At 38.5% G+C, this 18785-nt stretch overlaps 1 protein-coding gene across 4 annotated transcripts in view; it reads left to right on the top strand.

Moving 5' to 3' along the window:
- LOC122801768 (galectin-2-like) overlaps nucleotides 1–13728 on the top strand; it is a 111539-nt gene extending 97811 nt beyond the window's left edge. For all 4 annotated transcript variants that reach the window (XM_044071341.1, XM_044071350.1, XM_044071358.1 and 1 more), the window contains 2 exons: nucleotides 5750–5909; nucleotides 13527–13728. In XM_044071341.1, coding sequence (XP_043927276.1) covers nucleotides 5750–5909; nucleotides 13527–13673 — 307 coding nt within the window. In that variant the 3' untranslated portion in view covers nucleotides 13674–13728. The remainder of the gene's footprint in view (nucleotides 1–5749; nucleotides 5910–13526) is intronic.
- The last annotated feature ends 5057 nt before the right edge of the window (nucleotides 13729–18785 follow it).

Consider the following 18785-nt stretch of genomic DNA (forward strand, 5'->3'; position numbering starts at 1 on the left):
CAGTGCAGCAAGGCCACTTGGCTTGGAATTCAGACTCTACTACTCAGGTGGGGGACAGGCTATAAATGGTGTAGGAACTGCGGTGTGAGGTTTCAGAAGGCAGTGAGGGATATCATCAGAATTAATGACAGACTCATGGAAATCAGACTCCAGTGTAATGAAAGGGCAGTATTCATAATCTCAGCCTATGCCCCACAGCAGGGTTGTGATAGTGAGGAAAAGAGTGCATTCAGACAGCAGTTGCAGGACCTACTAGATAAAGCTGGGCAACATATATTGGTGTTGATAATGGGTGACTTGAATGCACATATAGGGGCAGACAGAACAGGATATGAGGATTTTCTTGGTCCACGTGGGTGGCACAACAGGAATAAAGAAGGAGAAGCCATTCTAGACTTCTGTCTGGCAAATGGCTTAATAGTAGCCAACACATGGTTCAGAAAGAGAGACAGTCACAAGATCCCATACAAGAGTAGTCAACATGCAACTCAGGTAGACTTCCTCCTAGTAAGGAAAAGGCACTGGGGTAGAATCCATGATTGCACAGTTATCCCCAGTGAAACAGTCAACCCATAGCATAAACCACTAATTGCCACAATCAGCTGCAATCAGTGGTCAGAGAAGGCTGTAAGGTCAACAGAGACCAGGCTGAAAACCTAGAAGTTGACTAGAGAGAAAGTACAGCAGTTCAAGGAATTACTCAGGGCTCTAGCACCCCAAGAAGAGGAGGAAATAGGTGGAGTTGAAGAAGAGTGGCAGCGCCTAAAAACAGCATATGTTAGGACTACAGAAAAGATATGTGGCCGAGCCAGGTATGGAAATAAGGTACATAAGGGAAGCTGGTGGTGGAATGCAGAAGTCCAGGAAGTCATCAAAACAAAGAAGGAGTGCAGGAAGAAGTGGGAGATATAAAAAAAACTGACCAGGCTAGGAAAGCTAATGGTTGGCTAACAAAGAAGCTAAGAAAGAAGTTGCAATAGCAAAGAATAGGGCATCAGAGGCACTCTACCAACTTCTGGAAAGTGACTCAGTAAGTGCCATAAAGAAACTACATTGGGTTGCAAAGCAAGACAGAAAGATAAAGAAGATAGTCAGACACACATCATAAGGGATGCCAGCAACAACCTGCTCCACAGGACATCAAAGGCAGATGGAAGGAGTATTTCCAGCAGCTTCTGAATGAAGAAAACCCCATAGAAGCTGTACTTCCCCAGAGACAGCCTACTATGAGAGAAGAAGAGGAGAAAGGAAGATGAAGTCAAGGAAAGCAGCAGGCTCAGATGAGGTCACGGCAGATATGATAAAGATGCTGGGTGAGATAGGGGAGAAATGGTGCCTGAGGGTACTAATAGCAGTGTAGAGAGAAAAGTGTATCCCAGATAACTGGAGAATAAGTATACTCATGCCAGTGTACAAGAACAAAGGGGACATCCACAACTGTGGGCAGTACAGAGGCATCAAACTCCTATCACATTGCATGAAAGTTCTGGAGACGGTGATTGATAAACGGATATGCAAAGTAGTAGAATGTAAGATGGGAGATGAGCAGTTCAGATTCGGATCAGAATGCAGCACAACTGACCTGATGTTTGCATTGAGACAGATACTTGAGAAGAAGCTAGAGTTGAGGGGAGAGTCCAACTGGGCATTCCTAGTCTTGGAAAAAGCATATGACAAGGTCCCAAGAAAGCTGATCGGGACAGTCCCAGAAACACTGGTATAATTAGTGCGAATAGTGTTCGACCTCACAGAGGGGTTCCCAGTGGGAGTGGGTGTACACCAGCGTTCAGCTCTGAGCCCACTGCTGTTCATACTGGTGATGGACAACATTAACAAACAGGTGAGAGGGGACAGATCAACAAAGCTGCTGTATGCAGACGATGTGGCAGTACAGGCAGACTCTTTGCTAGAACTTCATCAAAGGATAGGAGAATGGAATGCAAATCTGAAGGCACATTGGATGAAACTAAGCACAGATACGATGGTGGTAATGGCAGCAAATTGGGGAAATCAGAAGAAGCTGAGAATAGAGATAGAAAAGAAGATAGTGGCATGGGTAAACAGCTTCAAGTATCTGGGAGGGGTGGTTGAGGAGAAGGGTAGTCTGAATGAAGAGGTCAAAGCTAGAATCAGTGGGGCTACACTGTATATATCTATATATATATATATATATATATATATATATATATATATATATATATATATATATATATATTAAAAAGTGAAAACAAATACAAAACAGTTTAACAGATAGCCCATTCTCTAAGCACAATAATGCCCTCCAGCCCTCAGAACACCCATGAGTATGCATTATTTACACAGTAGCACATACTCTGTTGGGCATTATTGTTTGCTTAGAGAACCTTTTTGGTATAAGCAGTTAAAGTGTTTTGTGACACCATTTCCAGGTAGCTGTAAAGTCAATCTGATGATATTTTTGTAGGAAAGAAGCAGTATTATTCTCTTTAAGGAGAGCAATGTTATCACTGTAGAGAAGACAGTGTGAGGGAGGCTCCAAGGAAAATCATTTAGTAAGAGTGAAAAAAGAAGAGGTCCTAAAACAGAGCCTTGTGGAACACCTTAATGAGAGGAGCTGGAGATATTGGTGGTGTTACGCCCAAAGATCATGACGATACAACTGGTTAGATTTTTCTTAAAAGTGTTATCGATCTCCAGCTTTTTAGATCAGTGATCCCATTGATAGAAACAACTGCCAGGCTTCAGTTTCTCCTACAAAATCATTGATATACCATGAAAAAAGGTGACATACAAGAGTGGAGGAAGATGCACACAGGTGGATTTTATCCTATGTAGGAGGGCCAGTCTGAAGGAGATTGGAGACTGTAAAGTGGTGACTGGGGAAAGTGTAGTTAAGCAGCACAGAATGGTGGTCTGTAGGATGACGTTGGTGATCAAGAAGAGGAGGAGGAGTGTGAAAGCAGTACCAAGGATTAAATGGTGGAAGTTAAAAAAGGGTGATTGTGAGGTGGAGTTCAGGGAAGAGTTAAGACAGGCACTGGGAGGTAGTGAAGAGTTACCGAATAGCTGGGTAACTACAGCAGAGCTAGTAAGGGAGACTGCTAGAAAGGTGCTTGGTGTGACATCTGGACAGAGGAAGGAGGACAAGGAGACCTGGTGGTGGAATGAGGAAGTATAGGGGAGTATACAAAGGATGAGGCTGGCGAAGAAGTGGGATTGTCAAAGAGATGAAGAAAGTAGACATGAGTATAAGGAGATGAGGCGCATGGCAAAGAGAGAGGTGGTAAAGGCTAAGAATAAGGCATATGGAGAGCTGTATGAGAGATTGGACACTAAAGAGGGAAAAAAGGACCTTTACCAATTGGCTAGACAGAGGGACAGAGCTGGGAAAGATGTGCAGCAGGTAAGGGTGATAAAGGATAGTGAGGGAAATGTACTCACAAGTGAGGAGAGTGTGTTGAGTAGATGGAAAGAGTACTTTGAAGGACTGATGAATGAAGAGAATGAGAGAGAAAGAAGGATGGATGATGTGGGGATAGTGAATCAGGAAGTGAAACAGATTAGCAAGGAGGAAGTAAGGACAGCTATGAAGAGGATGAAGAATGTAAAGGCTGTTGGCCCAGATGACTTACGAGTGGAAGCATGGAGGTGCTTAGGTGAAATGGCAGTGGAATTTTTAACCAGATTGTTTAATGAAATTTTGTAAAGTCAGAAAATGCCTGAGGAGTGGAGAAAAAGTTTTTTGGTACCTATTTTTAAGAATAAGGGTAATGTGCAGAGCTGCAGTAACTGCAGAGGGATAAAATTGATCAGTCACAGCTTGAAGTTATGGGAAAGAGTAGTGGAAGCTAGGTTAAGACGGGAGGTGATGATTAGAGATCAGCAGTATGGTTTCATGTCAGGAAAGAACACTACAGATGCAATATTTGCTCTGAGAGTTTTGTTGGAGAAAGGGGGTAGAGGAATGGTGAGGATGCAGGGCATAGAGTTGGTAAAGGTGGATGAATTTAAGTACTTGAGATCAACAGTTCAGAGTAATAGTGAGTGTGGAAGAGAGGTAAAGAAGAGAGTACAGTACATGCAGGGTGGAATGGATGGAGAAGAGTGTCAGGAATGATTTGTGACAGATGGGTACCAGTATGAGTGAAAGGGAAGGTCTACAAAAGGGTAGTGAGACCAGCTATGTTATATGGGTTGGAGACGGTGGCATTGACAAAAAGGCAGGAGTCAGAGCTGGATGTGGCAGAGTTAAAGATGTTATGATTTGCACTGGGTGTGACTAAGATGGACAGGATTAGGAATCAGTATATTAGAGGGTTAGCTCAGGTTGGACAGTTTGGAGACAAAGCAAGAGAGGAGAGATTGCGTTGGTTTGGACATGTGCTGAGGAGAGATGCTGGGTATATTGGGAAAAGGATGCTAAGGATGGAGCTGCCAGGTAAGAGGAAAAGAGGAAGGCCTAAGATAAGGTTTATGGATGTGTTGAGAGAGGACATGCATGTGGTTGGTGTGAAAGAGCATGATGCAGAGGACAGGAAGAAATTAAAACAGAAGATCCGCTGTGGCGACCCCTAATGGGAACAGCCAAAAGAAGATGACCATTAAAAAAATAATGTACATGAAACACTGGGCAGACCTGCTTGCTTTACACCTTTCTTCACCTGAGAAATATTCACATAGTTTGTAAAGAAGGAGAGAGTGCAACCCCAGTAATTTTACCTTTTTCTATACTGGAGTAGATGTGGTCTGAGAGGAAAAGAATGCCTGTAGTGATGCTATGATTGGGTCAGAAACCATATTGTTTTTATTACAAAGTCAAATTTGGAGATGTATTCAAAGAGTTGATTATAGACGATTTTTTTCAAGAATTTTCATAAGGGGGCAAGGATTAGAGATGGGGAAAATAGCCAGAAACAGGGGAAGTGGTGGAGACTTTCAGAAGGGGTAAGATCAGGGTATTTTTGAAGCTATAGGAAATAATATTGGCTGTGAGTATTAAACTGAAGATAAAAGCAGGAGGTTTTGCATAGTAAATTACAACCAAGTCTGTAGAGTTTAGGATGAATGGAGTGTATGAATGGTTGTTAGGACAGTCAATTTTTCTATGAGTTTTTCTACTTCAGTTTTACTAATAACCTTAAAGTAAAATGAAAGATATTGAATAAATGTTTGCAGGGGGTGGAGGGTGACCTAGAGCAGAATTTGAAAAGAGACAATTAGTAGTCAGAGGAGAGAAACAAGTATTATCTCTTATGTCTTAGTGTACTGAATCAGAGGAAATTCAACAAACAGACATTTAAAAAAAGGTCATTATACTCTGGATAATTTTGATAGCAAACAGGGCAAGGAGGTATGGAACCAAGGAGTAAAGAAAAAGGGAGAAAAATATGAACAGCAAGGCACTTAAAATGGATGAATATACAAAACAAAACTTTTAAATGTGTCCAGGGTGGGCAGCTGCCCTGGGTACAATATGTTAGAGGTGCAATTAGCTGTACCAACATTCATTTCTGAAAGGTTGATATTGCATTTATTGTCAGGTCTGTAGATGAGGGGGTGCCAGAAAAGGGAACAGCACAAGCACCAGAATTGCTAGCTATGGAAACTGCTGCTCCAAAACCCAACAGATTTAATCAACAGTGAAGGAAAATTATTACCTTGCTAAATATATAAAATAAGTTGTATAGAGTCTTATGTCTTGTGCATGTGAGGTTTAGTCTCTATCTTAAATGCTGATCTGTTTCACTTTTTTTTTGTTAATATATACAAGATTTGCTATTAACTTGGGAAAAGACAGTAATAACCTGGCACTCCACTTCAACCCTCGATTCGATGAGAATGTTGTTGTATGCAACTCTCTACATGGTGGATCTTGGCAGTCAGAGCAAAGAGAGCGAAGAATGAACTTTGCTAGGTCAGCAGTTGCTAAGGTAAGTTTTCAAATATTCAGAAATAATCAGAAAATAAAATGTTATCACAGTGATGTTGGGCAGGCCGCCTACTGCAGTGATGTCTAATAGAAGAAACAACAGCAAAATGTAACAGTGTTTTCTTCATCACCTGACAGGCCATAAATGAAAAACAATTTAATGAAATTGTATCATGATTGTCCACAATTTAAACAGTGTGCAGGCAATATGAAGAATTTGAAGAATCCTAGTTCTCAGAAAAGACCAAAAAAAGGGATAGAATAGTAACAATGAACATTCTGCAGCATAATCCTTCCCCCTTTTTATCCTAATTATGTTACTGACTGCTCACATCTACCTTCTTCATAGGCCACCTATAAATTTCAGCAATGACCCACTCCTTATATCGATTACTCAGCCTTTTGCCAGTCTGCACAGGCTTGCACCATGTTTTCTACAAAAAGAGCCATTATAAATATTTAATCAGTATATGTGGTGTCTGGCATTAAGACAAGTACTGACACAAGCTATACATACTCTGTCGCCAAAAGCAACCTGATAACATGTTGATGTTAAATGGGGGGGGGTCATTGTTGGCTGGCTGGCTGACTCAGTGCTTTGATAAATCATATATTTTAAAGTCTGCATGATATTCCAAGCTCTAAGACTTTCTGTAGCTGCACAGGTAGCTGTACCAACTAATTGCAAAGCTTTCTATTGTATTACAAACATAAAAGTAAATAGCATTTTCTGAGCTACCTTTGACTTGTGGCTCAAAACTGCACAATATTGTGAATCAGTCGCTTCACTCTCCTCACTTGTCAAACAGACAGCTTGTGCTAAGTCAGAAGCTGTTTGTATTAATGAGTAATATTTATAGTCATTTCTTCTTGTGCGGCTATCCCCTTTGCACTTCTTTCATAGTTTCATACTAGACAGTTCTTGCATTCTTATATAATGACCTTGTGAGCTATAGTCTCCGCAATACAAACAACATAACAATGACTTATTCAAGTTTCTAGCTGTATTTTAATTATGTTCTGAGACTTAGAATCACTTATGATCAGAGGCAGCCTCCTCCATAAGATGGAAATGACCTATCCTAGAAATCTGCTTGACTTAAGGCTTCTAAAGTTAGGAATACAGAATGTAAAATTTTTATGTCTGTGAGTTTTAGTAGGACTGTAGAATTTTAATCCCAGACTAGCTTTTAAGATTTTACTTTGAAGGATTTTGAGCAAGAGACATAATACTTTTTGTAGGACAGACAATACCACTTTAGAAATGTTGATAATGATGACCCTAGTAAAAGATGTAGACCTAGTGGTTTAAGTCCATTTCCTAGTGCTTTGCAAATATGTTTAGGCTTGAGCAGGTAATATCTGCAGAAAACTTGTCCAAGCAGGTACCACAGAAGAAGTTCACAGATGTAGAGACAAGTTTGTTACAATATCCTAGCAATATTTTACTATAATCGCCGTTAAAGAAGACAATGATATTTGAAAACCTTACCAAAGAACATAACGGGTTGTCATCTTTTTCAATATGTTTTGATATGTCTAGAAAATCTGTCTACACCAGTGAAGAAGATACTCTCTCTTTGGTTAGACTATTGTGAGAGAAAAACAGTTAAGCAAGATGAGTGGCTTAAACTAATTTCTGTAGTCACCATAGTCATGAAGGAGGAGTTTGTAAACATTAAAATGATTTCTTTCGGATAAGACTTAAAACTCACAGATGTTTCTAGCTGAAGTAATGACCAGTAAAACAGTGTTTTTCAAGCAGTAAAATATGGGGATTTGTAGACTTGAAGAAAGTATGAGCTTTTTCAGCATAAAATAGACAGCTAAAGGGCTGCATCAATTCCCTAACCAGAAGATGAAGCAGAAGGGTTCCAGGAAGAAATGCTGTACAGACTTAGAGGGCAGCTAAATATTTTGGAGTTGATTGATATAGAAGTGAAACATACTTTGATGAAGAGTAACTAAGACCAGATTCAGAGTGCTCCAAAATATAATGAAAGTTCTACTACACTAGTGATGAAAAAAGGTTCAAGTCCAAAGAAGAAGCCCAAATAAAACCCTGTCCTTCTACCCCTATAGAAATTCTAAGTGGAAGGTTATTGGGAAGAGGAATTGGCTAAAAACATTCTAGCTGAGAATGCTTCAGACCCAGCAACTAGCCGAGCTGAAGCAGCCAAGCCATCTGCTTGAGGGAGTGGCAATCCAGACTTAAAAGGAAAGGTATATGACACTACTAAAGCTTGTAAACCAGAATTTCTCTGGGCTACTAAAAGCAACTAGTATTACTATCGTCTTCGATTTTTTTTTTTGGTCTTTAATAGCAAGCTTCATAATAAGAGGAAGCGATGGAAAGCAGGAAGCAGGTGCCTGCACCATGTCTGTGTTAATGCATTCTTGGTGTTTGATCACCCCATCGTCAGAGGGGACACAACATCCACCTGCAATGCTAGCAAATTAACATCATCCAGAGATCTGAGAATTCAAAAGGCCAGCTATGGTATGGACTTGAGAAGCTAATAGCTAGTTTTCCTACCTTAGGCTGAGGGTGTGAGGTTCCTCTACAATGTACTGTGCTCTGCTGGAGGACAGACATCACTACAGGGTCACATCCACAGACAAGGATATGTGAAGTAGACAAACCAGTGCATCCTGTATGGGAGCATGCATGTCCACTTTCCATCACTGAATGCTCTACCCTTGGAGTTGGTGTTTGTGTGTGTGTGTGTGTGTGTGTGTGTGTGTGTGTGTGTGTGTGTGTGCACGCATTAGGACTACACTTACAATTGGGGTTGGGGGTTCGGGTATGGATTAGGATTAGTATGACGTATATGTGTGTGTGCTGCTTAGTGTTAGGGATAGGGATAGGGTGACAGTTAATATTATGGTTAGAACTGTGATTAGGTTTGCATACATACACATACATATATACAAGTATTTCAAGCATGGGAATTAATGTTCTTCTAGCCTACTAATATACTAAAACAATTGTTCCCATAATAAGTGTCCAGGCTGTTCTTAAAAATATCTAAACTAGTACTTGTTTTAATGTAATTTGCTAGTCTGTTCATGCATCAGATGATCTCCCAGAGAAACAATTAGTACACTTCTCATACCTACAGAATCTTCTACATAGGTTGTCTGATGATTCTCTAGCATATTTTGATAATCCCAAACATTCCCAGAGGTAGTTGTCTCTAAATGTCTCTAAATGTCCTATATACCTGAATAAGGACTACTCTTAAATATCTGTATGAGACACTGTGCAAGTTCAGATATTTTCAGATAATTTACATTTTCACATCCATGGATACCCTTGGTATAATTCCACTGTACTCTTTCCTGTTTACTTATGCTTGTTTTTTTATAAGGTTTCCATGTTGTTATTCCATACTCAAGTTTGGGCCTAATGTAACTGAAAAACAATGACTTCATCATTTTTGATTTCCTAGTCTTTATAAATCTTTTTATAAAACCTATAATTCTATAACTATCATTAACCAATTTGATATGATTAGAAAAACTCAAATCTGGATCTACCCATATATCCAGGTTCTTAAATAAATACACACTTTCAATATATGTCTCTGAAATCTAATATGCTTAGTTTCTGATGTATTTATTTATTTATTTATTTTTGATGTATATTATTCTCCTTGTGCCCAAATGGTCAGTTTAGTCAAGTTCTTTTGCAGACATGCCCTATCTGTAACAGATGTAATCAGTTTACTCAATTTCAAGTCATCTGCATACAGACTATAGAATTCTTCAGATGAAAAAGATAAATCTGTAACATAGAATCTAAACAAGTACTAGGACAGAGCCCTGTGGGATGCCCTGACTGTAACTAATAATTTAATTTGCCCAATTGTTGCATAACACTTGTCATATCCTATTTGTAAGCCATGCAGTTATCCATCTTATCAAGAGTGCTAAAGTTAAATCTACATAAATTATATCAGAGCACAATTTTTCATCCCATTCATATATGTTATTATATTGTTAAATAACATCATGTTACAGGTGTTAATAGATCTATTTTCAACATATGCACGCTTAAATATGGTTTCAAGTCCCAACCTATCCTGTTCTGACAATAACTTATCCAATATTACCTACGCCATTATTTTTTCCACAACACAAAAGTAGACTTAAGGGTCTGTATGACTCTGAGTTTATACTATTCCCTTGTCCCTTAAAGGCAGGTTTAATAAATGCATTCCATCTCCACCCTGTGCTTTGTTTAGATCCAGTTTGCATAGCCCTTTTAAAGTGTAATTTAATTTGGTTTCAGTATCTAAGGTTACCTGTATGTCACTAAAACAAGTTATTTTGTGGAGACAAACTGTTTTGCATAAAATTTTTTAAATATATCATAATCTGTTATGTCTGAGAATAAATTTTAGAATCTGCACACAGTTTGTCAGTTTGTAGAGTTAGGGTTAGGAATAGGCCTAGGGTTGGGGTTAGGAATAGGGCTAGGATTAAAGTCAGTACACAAACCTGGTTCTCATGAATTGCCACATTGAAGGTAGTCCACTGAACACAGAAGGTGTCATAAGAGATCTGGAAACACAGGTTGACAGCACCCTCTCTTTGGACCACAACATAGCCACTGTGGTCAGAAGGTCCTTCTATGTGGCACATCTCATTACTAAGGGTTTTGCATCCAGGAAGAAAGAGGTCATTGTCTTCCTCTACTCTTCCCTCATTAGGCCAATCATCGAGTACAATGCCCCATTTGGCATGTACATCACTAGACACCTACAACAACTGGAGAAGCCACAAAATACCTCACAGAGAGGATCTTAGGCCTTAAACTTCCTATATGGACAGACCCAAAAAACTCCAACTATTCTCTGTCTCATATCGCCTACTTAGAGGTGATCTCTGCTTGACTTACAAAGCCATGTCTGACCCAGCACTGTTAGAAATGCTACATCTAAAGAAATCCCAATCCATCCACACTACACGCTCCAGAGACCTCAACCTCATTACCACAAACAAAAGAACAAGCTGGGGGGACAGGGTCATAACCCACAGACTGCCCATTGCTAAGGAATAGACTTCACATACATGTCAGCAGAACCCCTCACTAGCCCTCTTCAAGAGAAGTCTTGATGAGTGGATGGGAACTAGAAAGTTCACCCCAGGGATCACTCCAGTGGCTCTACTTGACAGAGGCACTGGGAACTAATGTCAGGTGGCACGATGCCAGGGTAATCCTATGGGCTAGGCCTGTAAAGGCTCCAGGGCCATTAGCCTAGTACACACCTATGAACTTATGAACCTATGTAAGAAGAGTAAATTATCTACTTATGCTCCAAGTGCTCTCACATCTTCATTTTAGAGTGGGTTGTTGTCTAAACTATAAATTGAGTTAAAGGTTTGTTTACCAAAGACAACAACACTGCACTTTTTAGCATTTAATTTGAGCCCATCTTCTGTGAACCGGTGATTAACGGGTAAATTCAAGTTGTAGCTTCTGCATGTCATAAGAGGGGCTGAGGATGATGAGATGTTTACAATCATATGCAGACGTGGATAACCAGAGATCCTGATTTTTTTTTATTTGGTGATCAGAGCAGTATATGCCAAACAGTAGTGGTACTAGTAGGGTCTCCACTGGTTACTTTCATGGTCTACAAGGATGTACTTGCCAGCCTCACTGTGTTGGTTCTGTCCCCTACCTAACTACATAAGAATCAGTTTGGAGCACATTTAGATTGTTAAATATGTTAGCATGTGACATGGTATCAAATGATTTGGTGAGGTCAAGATATGTTATATGGATAGTATGACTGCTGTCCGTGGATTGTGTTACCTTCTCAAAGAAGTTTACTAGATTCATTAGACAAGATATACCCCAAGATATACACTTAAGAAGTCCAAACTGCTGGGGGTCAAATCTTACAAGATTTTAATAATATAGCTTATCATGTCAGTTGGGACCCTTTCCATGGTCTTGTACATGAAGCATGTCAGGCTAATAAGGCTGTAGTTTCTGGGGTCTGCGCTGGGGCCACCCTTGTGATGTGGCATCACAGATACTGTGCCATACCTCAAGTGCAAAGCCAATGCCTAAGCTCCCAAAGGTGCATGTTCAGTGCTATTCAGTAGGCATGCAGCCAGGTATGTTGCCAGGTCCCTTTGGGAAAGTAGTTGTTGCAAGGTTTGTCTATAATGATAGGGGATTTGTGATACTTTGGAATATGTGGGGGTGCGTATAGTTGTCTCTGGGGTGAAATTTGCACTAAATACGTTAGCTAATAAATATATATATATATATATATATATATATATATATATATATATATATATATATACACACACACACACACACACACATATATATATATATATATATATATATATATATATATATATATATAGATAGATAGATAGATATATATATATAGATATATATATATATATATATATATATATATATATATATATATATATATATATATATATATATATGGGTCTACCTGATAACACCAACACACTAAAACACTGACAACGAAATCACTGACACCACAAAACCGAAAGTTCAAAAACACGAAACTTCACATGCCCGACAAACCACAATCCCGACAATCAACAAACAAAACAAATCCCCTGTCCAAAAAGCACACACACAACACAAGCACACCAAAAACCATACAAACCTACACTAAACCTTACATACACAACTATCTATGCACTAACCTTAACCCAAACCCTAACCCTAAGGTCTGCCACTATCGCACACTAACCTGACCCGCACCCCAAACCTAACTCACTTAATCCACCCCTAACCCTACAGTCTGTCACTATCGCATACTAACCTGACCCGCACCCTAAACCTAACTCACTTAATCCGCCCCTAACCCTACAGTCCGTCATTATCACACACTTACCTTAACATGTCAGTGTTCTCATCGTCGGTGTTGTGGACTTTCAGCGTTATCAGGTAGACCCATATCTATGTATATATATATATATATATATATATATATATATATATATATATATATATATATATGTGTGTGTGTGTGTGACATCTGCTGGATCCAAGTAAGTGGTGTCACTTTGAATAAGCTCAGGATAATGTTGGGTATTATTTCTTAATTGCCTGATGTAAGTAAAAAAAAAATTGTAATTAATCAAGCTTCCAGTGCTAGTCTAACATCATGGGTAACCTTTAACTTACTGATAGTATTTTTCAGTACCTTTGATAATTTTTATATGTTGACCTTAATTTGTTAGTTTTTGGCTTTTCTGTACATGCTAAGAATCTTTTTTTTTTGTTTTGTTTTATTGTCACTGCACAATAATTCAGCTTTCTTGAAACTGGGTCATTTTCATATATATATATATATATATATATATATATATATATATATGCATCAGTGTTAATGTATATAGCGATAACTTTAAATTACATTGTAAAATTAGCCAATTTATTTGACTTGTATAGCTTAACTGGCTATGTTTTCTAAGGAATTAATTTCTTCTGGTTATTAACAAAGTTGCTAATTCGTTCATGTGTTCCATTATGTCATTGCTTAAATGAGATTCAGAAAAAGAGGTGCACTATTTTTAGTAAAGTAACTGTTTTCTTTTTTTTCTCCAGTTTTCTGTTCATTTCAGAGGAGATGCATTTGTTGTCAAAATGCCTGATGGATCACAGATAGTATTTCCCAATCGACATGGGTATAACTCCATTAATTACATTGCTGTAAGAGGAGGCTTCAAATTAACTTCCTTCAAATTTGAATGAGAAAATGTGAAATTCATATGAAAACAATAAAACATTGTTCAACGTTTTCTTACAATTCTAGTAATCTCATTCTTGTGTGTGTGTGTGTGTGTGTGTGTGTGTGTGTGTGTGTGTGTGTGTGTGTGTGTGTGTGTGTGTGTGTGTGTGTGTGTGTGTGTGTGTATGTGTGTGAACATGAGTGTGTTTTAATGTACATTTGAATACAACTGATAAGATTGTCTGCATTGTATCCATGCCTCCTGCATGTTTTAGTATGTGCCATGATGGATATTATGCAATAAAACAATTTATGGAGAACTCTCCAATATATTATCCTTTTAATGACATATTCAGCTTTCTACTTCTGTAGTTTTGTCCTGTAAACCACATATGCATTGTGTGATATATGAATATTTAAAACTGCCACTTAGTGGCCTGCTGTGAAGGTTTAAGTAAAGCTGTGTCAGATTTTGGTAAAAGCACTCAACAAACCTAATGTCAGATGGTAAATGAGGCCATAGTAATTTGGAGTTACTATCAGTCATGCAGCTTAATAATTACTGTAAGCGGCACAGACAATGCCAGTGCCTTGTACCAGTAAGGGGGGCAGTGGTTATTTATCTGCCCACTGACTAGTGGAGTTTTCTGTGAGCAAAACTGCTGCTAGCTGTTGTGTAATTGAAGCTATACCCATATACAGTGTTACAGTCTTCATTCTCATGACTGCAGCAAATTCTATAGTGGCAGATATTAAAACAATTTATTTGTGTATAGGATCCATCGGTAGGCAGCAGTGCCACCTTTAAATGATACAGATCAGCTTTCCATTGGTGCACACTTTACTCTACTGGTTTAGGTGCGTCATAAACCTGACCCCAACTTGGATATTTTCCCTTAAATAAAAATACATGAATGGGGTAATCGTGTAATGTTACAGTAAGTCTGATATCACAAACTGTCCACCTTATATAGCATGTTGTCTTGTTTCTAAAAACAAGTTGCAACAAAAGAGATAAACAGAATCAGCTAATCCCCACTTACCTGCCATTTAAGTGAAGGATTCATTTTTGATACTTTCTCAACACTTTCTTATGCATTTATTCGTAGATCAGGAAGGCATGACATAATGCCATTCATACGCAAACTATGTCTATTCTTTACCTTTTATGCATGTGACTCTTATACCACTAAACTATAAAAAATATGTTTTGCTTATGCTCCATCACCTAACAGTCATTTATAACAAGAATCTGTCCACGCTGAAGGTTTTATGCTAACAGTATGCGGTGAAGGTCAGCTGCCAGGTTACAAAAATGTGCATATTCAGAGGGATCTGCAAAATCACAGCTGTCAGACTTGTGGTACATTGTGAAGAATTGTAAAAATATGTTGTGAACACGTTGTAATATGGCATGGTTTTACACACGGGTTCTAAAAGCATAATATATTCCCTTAACCATTTTCCCTTTTCATTACACACGTGCACATTTTCAATATGTTTGTCTTATGAAGCAAGTGACATCATACACATTGTTGCTGAAAATGTTCTGTCATTTTCTTGGTAAGAGAGTCTGCATGGTGAATGACACAGTGTTAGTTTTGGTGATTATGTGCATACAGTTTCAGCATATTCTTTTGATCAAATTTAGCTCAAGGAATTACAAGTTTAAAATATTTAGCTTCTGATCAAAAAATGATTTCATATTGTAAATCTGGAAGTCATTTTGGAATATACAATAGAGAACATTCTGGATGAAGATGAAGCAGCTACCATATTTGTGAGACAATCCAAAAATGCCCATATTGTAAGCTATCATATACCGAATATTGTCAGATAGACTATATTCATAAAGCTGAAGTGGGTATTTGGGTTAAATGCAAAGGAGTTGGGTTTAAGAACCACTCAAGCATGATGCATGTCACTTTATAATGATCTCTAACAGTATTATTAATTTGTCATGTGTTTTTGTTTGTAGAATACCTTATTTCTGCACATACTTTTCATTTTTAGTTACATTAATAGTCTGTAATGGCTTTTGTATGCATCATGCAATATATTGATATAAATGCACTGTGAAGTTATCCATTATTATACAAACCTAAATACTAGATTCCAGAAGAAAGGATGTATTGTCATATCAGAGAGTCACATAATTATTGCTTCAGTGTCCTGGGGGGGGGGGGGGTTGCACTTTATGTCAGCTGTTTCCCCAATACTGATGTACTGCAGCATTCCGGGAGTCAGACAGAAAGTGTAAGGCAATGGCAGCTCAGAGAAGTAAGAGGTGCTGCTGTAATATGCAGCAACCCTGAAAGGGACTTAAGATCTGTTGTCGCAGGTCCAAAAACCTTAAATAATTGAAGAGTGTTACTATGTAACCCAAGCTGCAGGAGAACAGCAGATACTAATCTACTAGACACAACTCAGCGACATAGAAACCTTATGATGTACTGCAGAACAGAAGCAGGGCTAAATTCAAAACCAGCCTGGACAAGATTGTAAGTAAATGTACCAGACAGAAGCAGACAGCACCCAAGATACTATACCACCTTTTAATATGAGGAAAATATTTAATTCAATAACACATTTTTGAAAAATGTACCTGTTACACGTTTTCACTGTCAAGCATTGATAAGGCAATAAAAGACTAGTTTAAAGTAATGACGTTCAATAGACTACCAAACCTTTATTGAAATCAGAAACATTTTTCTGAGAAATGGGTCATCACAGTCTTAATGCAGTTCTGACAATGACTTTTCAAATCATACCCACTGATGTAATGGTGCATTTGGTGGTGATATACTGTTTACATAACTTTTTTTTTTCATGTTTGTTCTTTCCAGGCTACCATATATGATCAGACTCATAATTTCTTTCTGGATAATCCAGAATAGCAATAGCATTATGGAATGACCAGTGGTGGACTATAATTCCAGATCCCCACAATGCACAACAATTTCTGGTACTTACATATTTATGAATGGTAGACACTAACCTTGGTCCTATTATTTTAGGCCAGAATTTCATAACATATGCATGTATCTCTGACAAAACTACATAATTGGTAGTCCAGTATTGTAAATAGTTCAGTTTGGACAATCAGATATCAGTGCTGAAAATTGATTAAAGTCCCTCACCACCAAAAAGGAAAACATAGTCTCCAATTCAAATGTGTACTGCTGAGCAAGTGCCTACAACTACAAAATGATAAGGAGGAATCCTAGATGATAATTTAGCTGAATTTAAGAATGCATACGGTACCTTTTTTGTTTCAGAAAATACATCCATTTTTTATAGTGGACTGAACGGAAACCAGGGAGATGGATTCAGAAACATATTTAACAACTAAAAATTCTTTGTTGTGGGAGCTACCTTTCAAAATCATCTCCTTTTCAATTTCATTTCAGAAGATGTCATTGGAGGATATCTCCTTATCAATAGTGGTGACTTTTTGCACCATCCCTTTCTCAGTAATAATTTTAGCTTGAGATCCGTATGTCTTTCTCTATGATGCAGACTTTTGTTTTAACTTTCTGCTCATTCCTTCTCTCATTTATCCACAGTATTCTCTAGTATTTTCCTCAGTATCTCCTGTTTCCTCCAGTACAGCACAGGTAATATTGTCTCCTCCTTCCACTTGTCTAGTCTGTCTCATTCTTTTCCTGCTGTTCGTAGCTTTAGATCAGGTCCCCACAGCAGTAACTGACATCTCATTATCTCCATGGCTCCCTGCTGTAAATGTGAGACTCTTAAATGAGAGCCTTGCAATTTTGAATAAAATGAAAGCGATAAGTAGATAATGCTGAACATTGCCATTCTTCTTCAAAGTTGTTTTTTGTAGGAGGACAACCCTCACATCCCCATTGAACTTAGGTATACCAGCTCTGAATAACCATACCACTGAGAAAAGGGGGCATTATGAGAAACAACGATCTCTGATTTACTACATATAAGTCTGCATTTTCTGCTCATTCAGTCTCTGTGTTCCAGGACAAATGAATCTCAGAATCTCAAACTGTTGCCAACCTCCACGGTATAATAAGTAAAATCTTCTATTCCCTAGGATGGCTTCACACTCTCTTATATCTAAAAGTTTCAATAAGCCTCCCTGAAGACAGCACAGCTTACCCTTATATCATTTTGTTTACAGTTCCCCCTAATGCCAGCATGCAGTCTGTCTCTCTGTAAGCTGTTTTCTAGGTTATTCATTTTGTGCCCCCATAAATTTCTTAAATCCCCATGATCACCACTTAATGAGTATAAGGCCAGACATTCAAGAAAATTTAAAAACAATTTATCACCGGTTCTACTACAGGCGCTCAAGTCCCAAACACTTGAAAATTACTGTTTTGAAGTCAAGGACTCAAGTGCCTTATAGCTCATGTGGACTGCTGCACATGCTCAAAAAATAATTTCAGGTAACCAGCGGCAGGGAGGAAGTCCTGGTTGCTTTTGAACTCACATGTGAGTTTGGACAAGCAGGTGAGTGGAGGGAGTAAGAGAGGGGGGTTTAGGAGTAGGGAGCAACAAGGGGTTTAGGATTAGGGAGTGGGGGAAATTTTAGGATTAGGGAGCAGAGCAAGAGTTTTAGGTTTATGGACAGGGTTGGAGGTTTAGGTTTAGGTTTAGGGAGCAGGGAGGGAGATTTAAGGTTATGGAGTGGGAAGGGAGTTTTAGGTTTAGAGAGCAATCATAGAATTTAGGTTTAGGGAGGAGGATTGCAGTTTTTTTAAGTTTACAATGTGGGAAGGGAGTTTTAGGGTTAGAGAGTGGTAAGTACGTTTTAGGGCTAGAATTAGCGTTCTGGTAGACCTTTGGGAGATAAGTAGTTAAGGGAGATCAAGTTAGCGGAAGTTTGAGCACTTGCCTATTCAAACAAATGGCAAAGATTAAGTGTATCGCTAGCATATGCATGTGAGCGCTTGTAGTAGACCCTTTGTTACCAGATATTTCCTTCAACGAATTTGAACAGATTTCATTTTTCTATCCTTTCATCTAGTTATACTGTTTCGTACTGGACATGTTCACCCAAATTCTATACTTTTACTTAATGTCACTACTGTTGCATTTGCTGTTCTGCTTGACTCTATCTTGACACTTCCTCTGGACTTAAATGACTGCATATTTTTTTT

Source organism: Protopterus annectens, chromosome 1.part0, assembly GCF_019279795.1.
Source record: "Protopterus annectens isolate FY-2018-M chromosome 1.part0, PAN1.0, whole genome shotgun sequence".
NCBI classification, from domain to species: Eukaryota; Metazoa; Chordata; order Ceratodontiformes; family Protopteridae; genus Protopterus; species Protopterus annectens.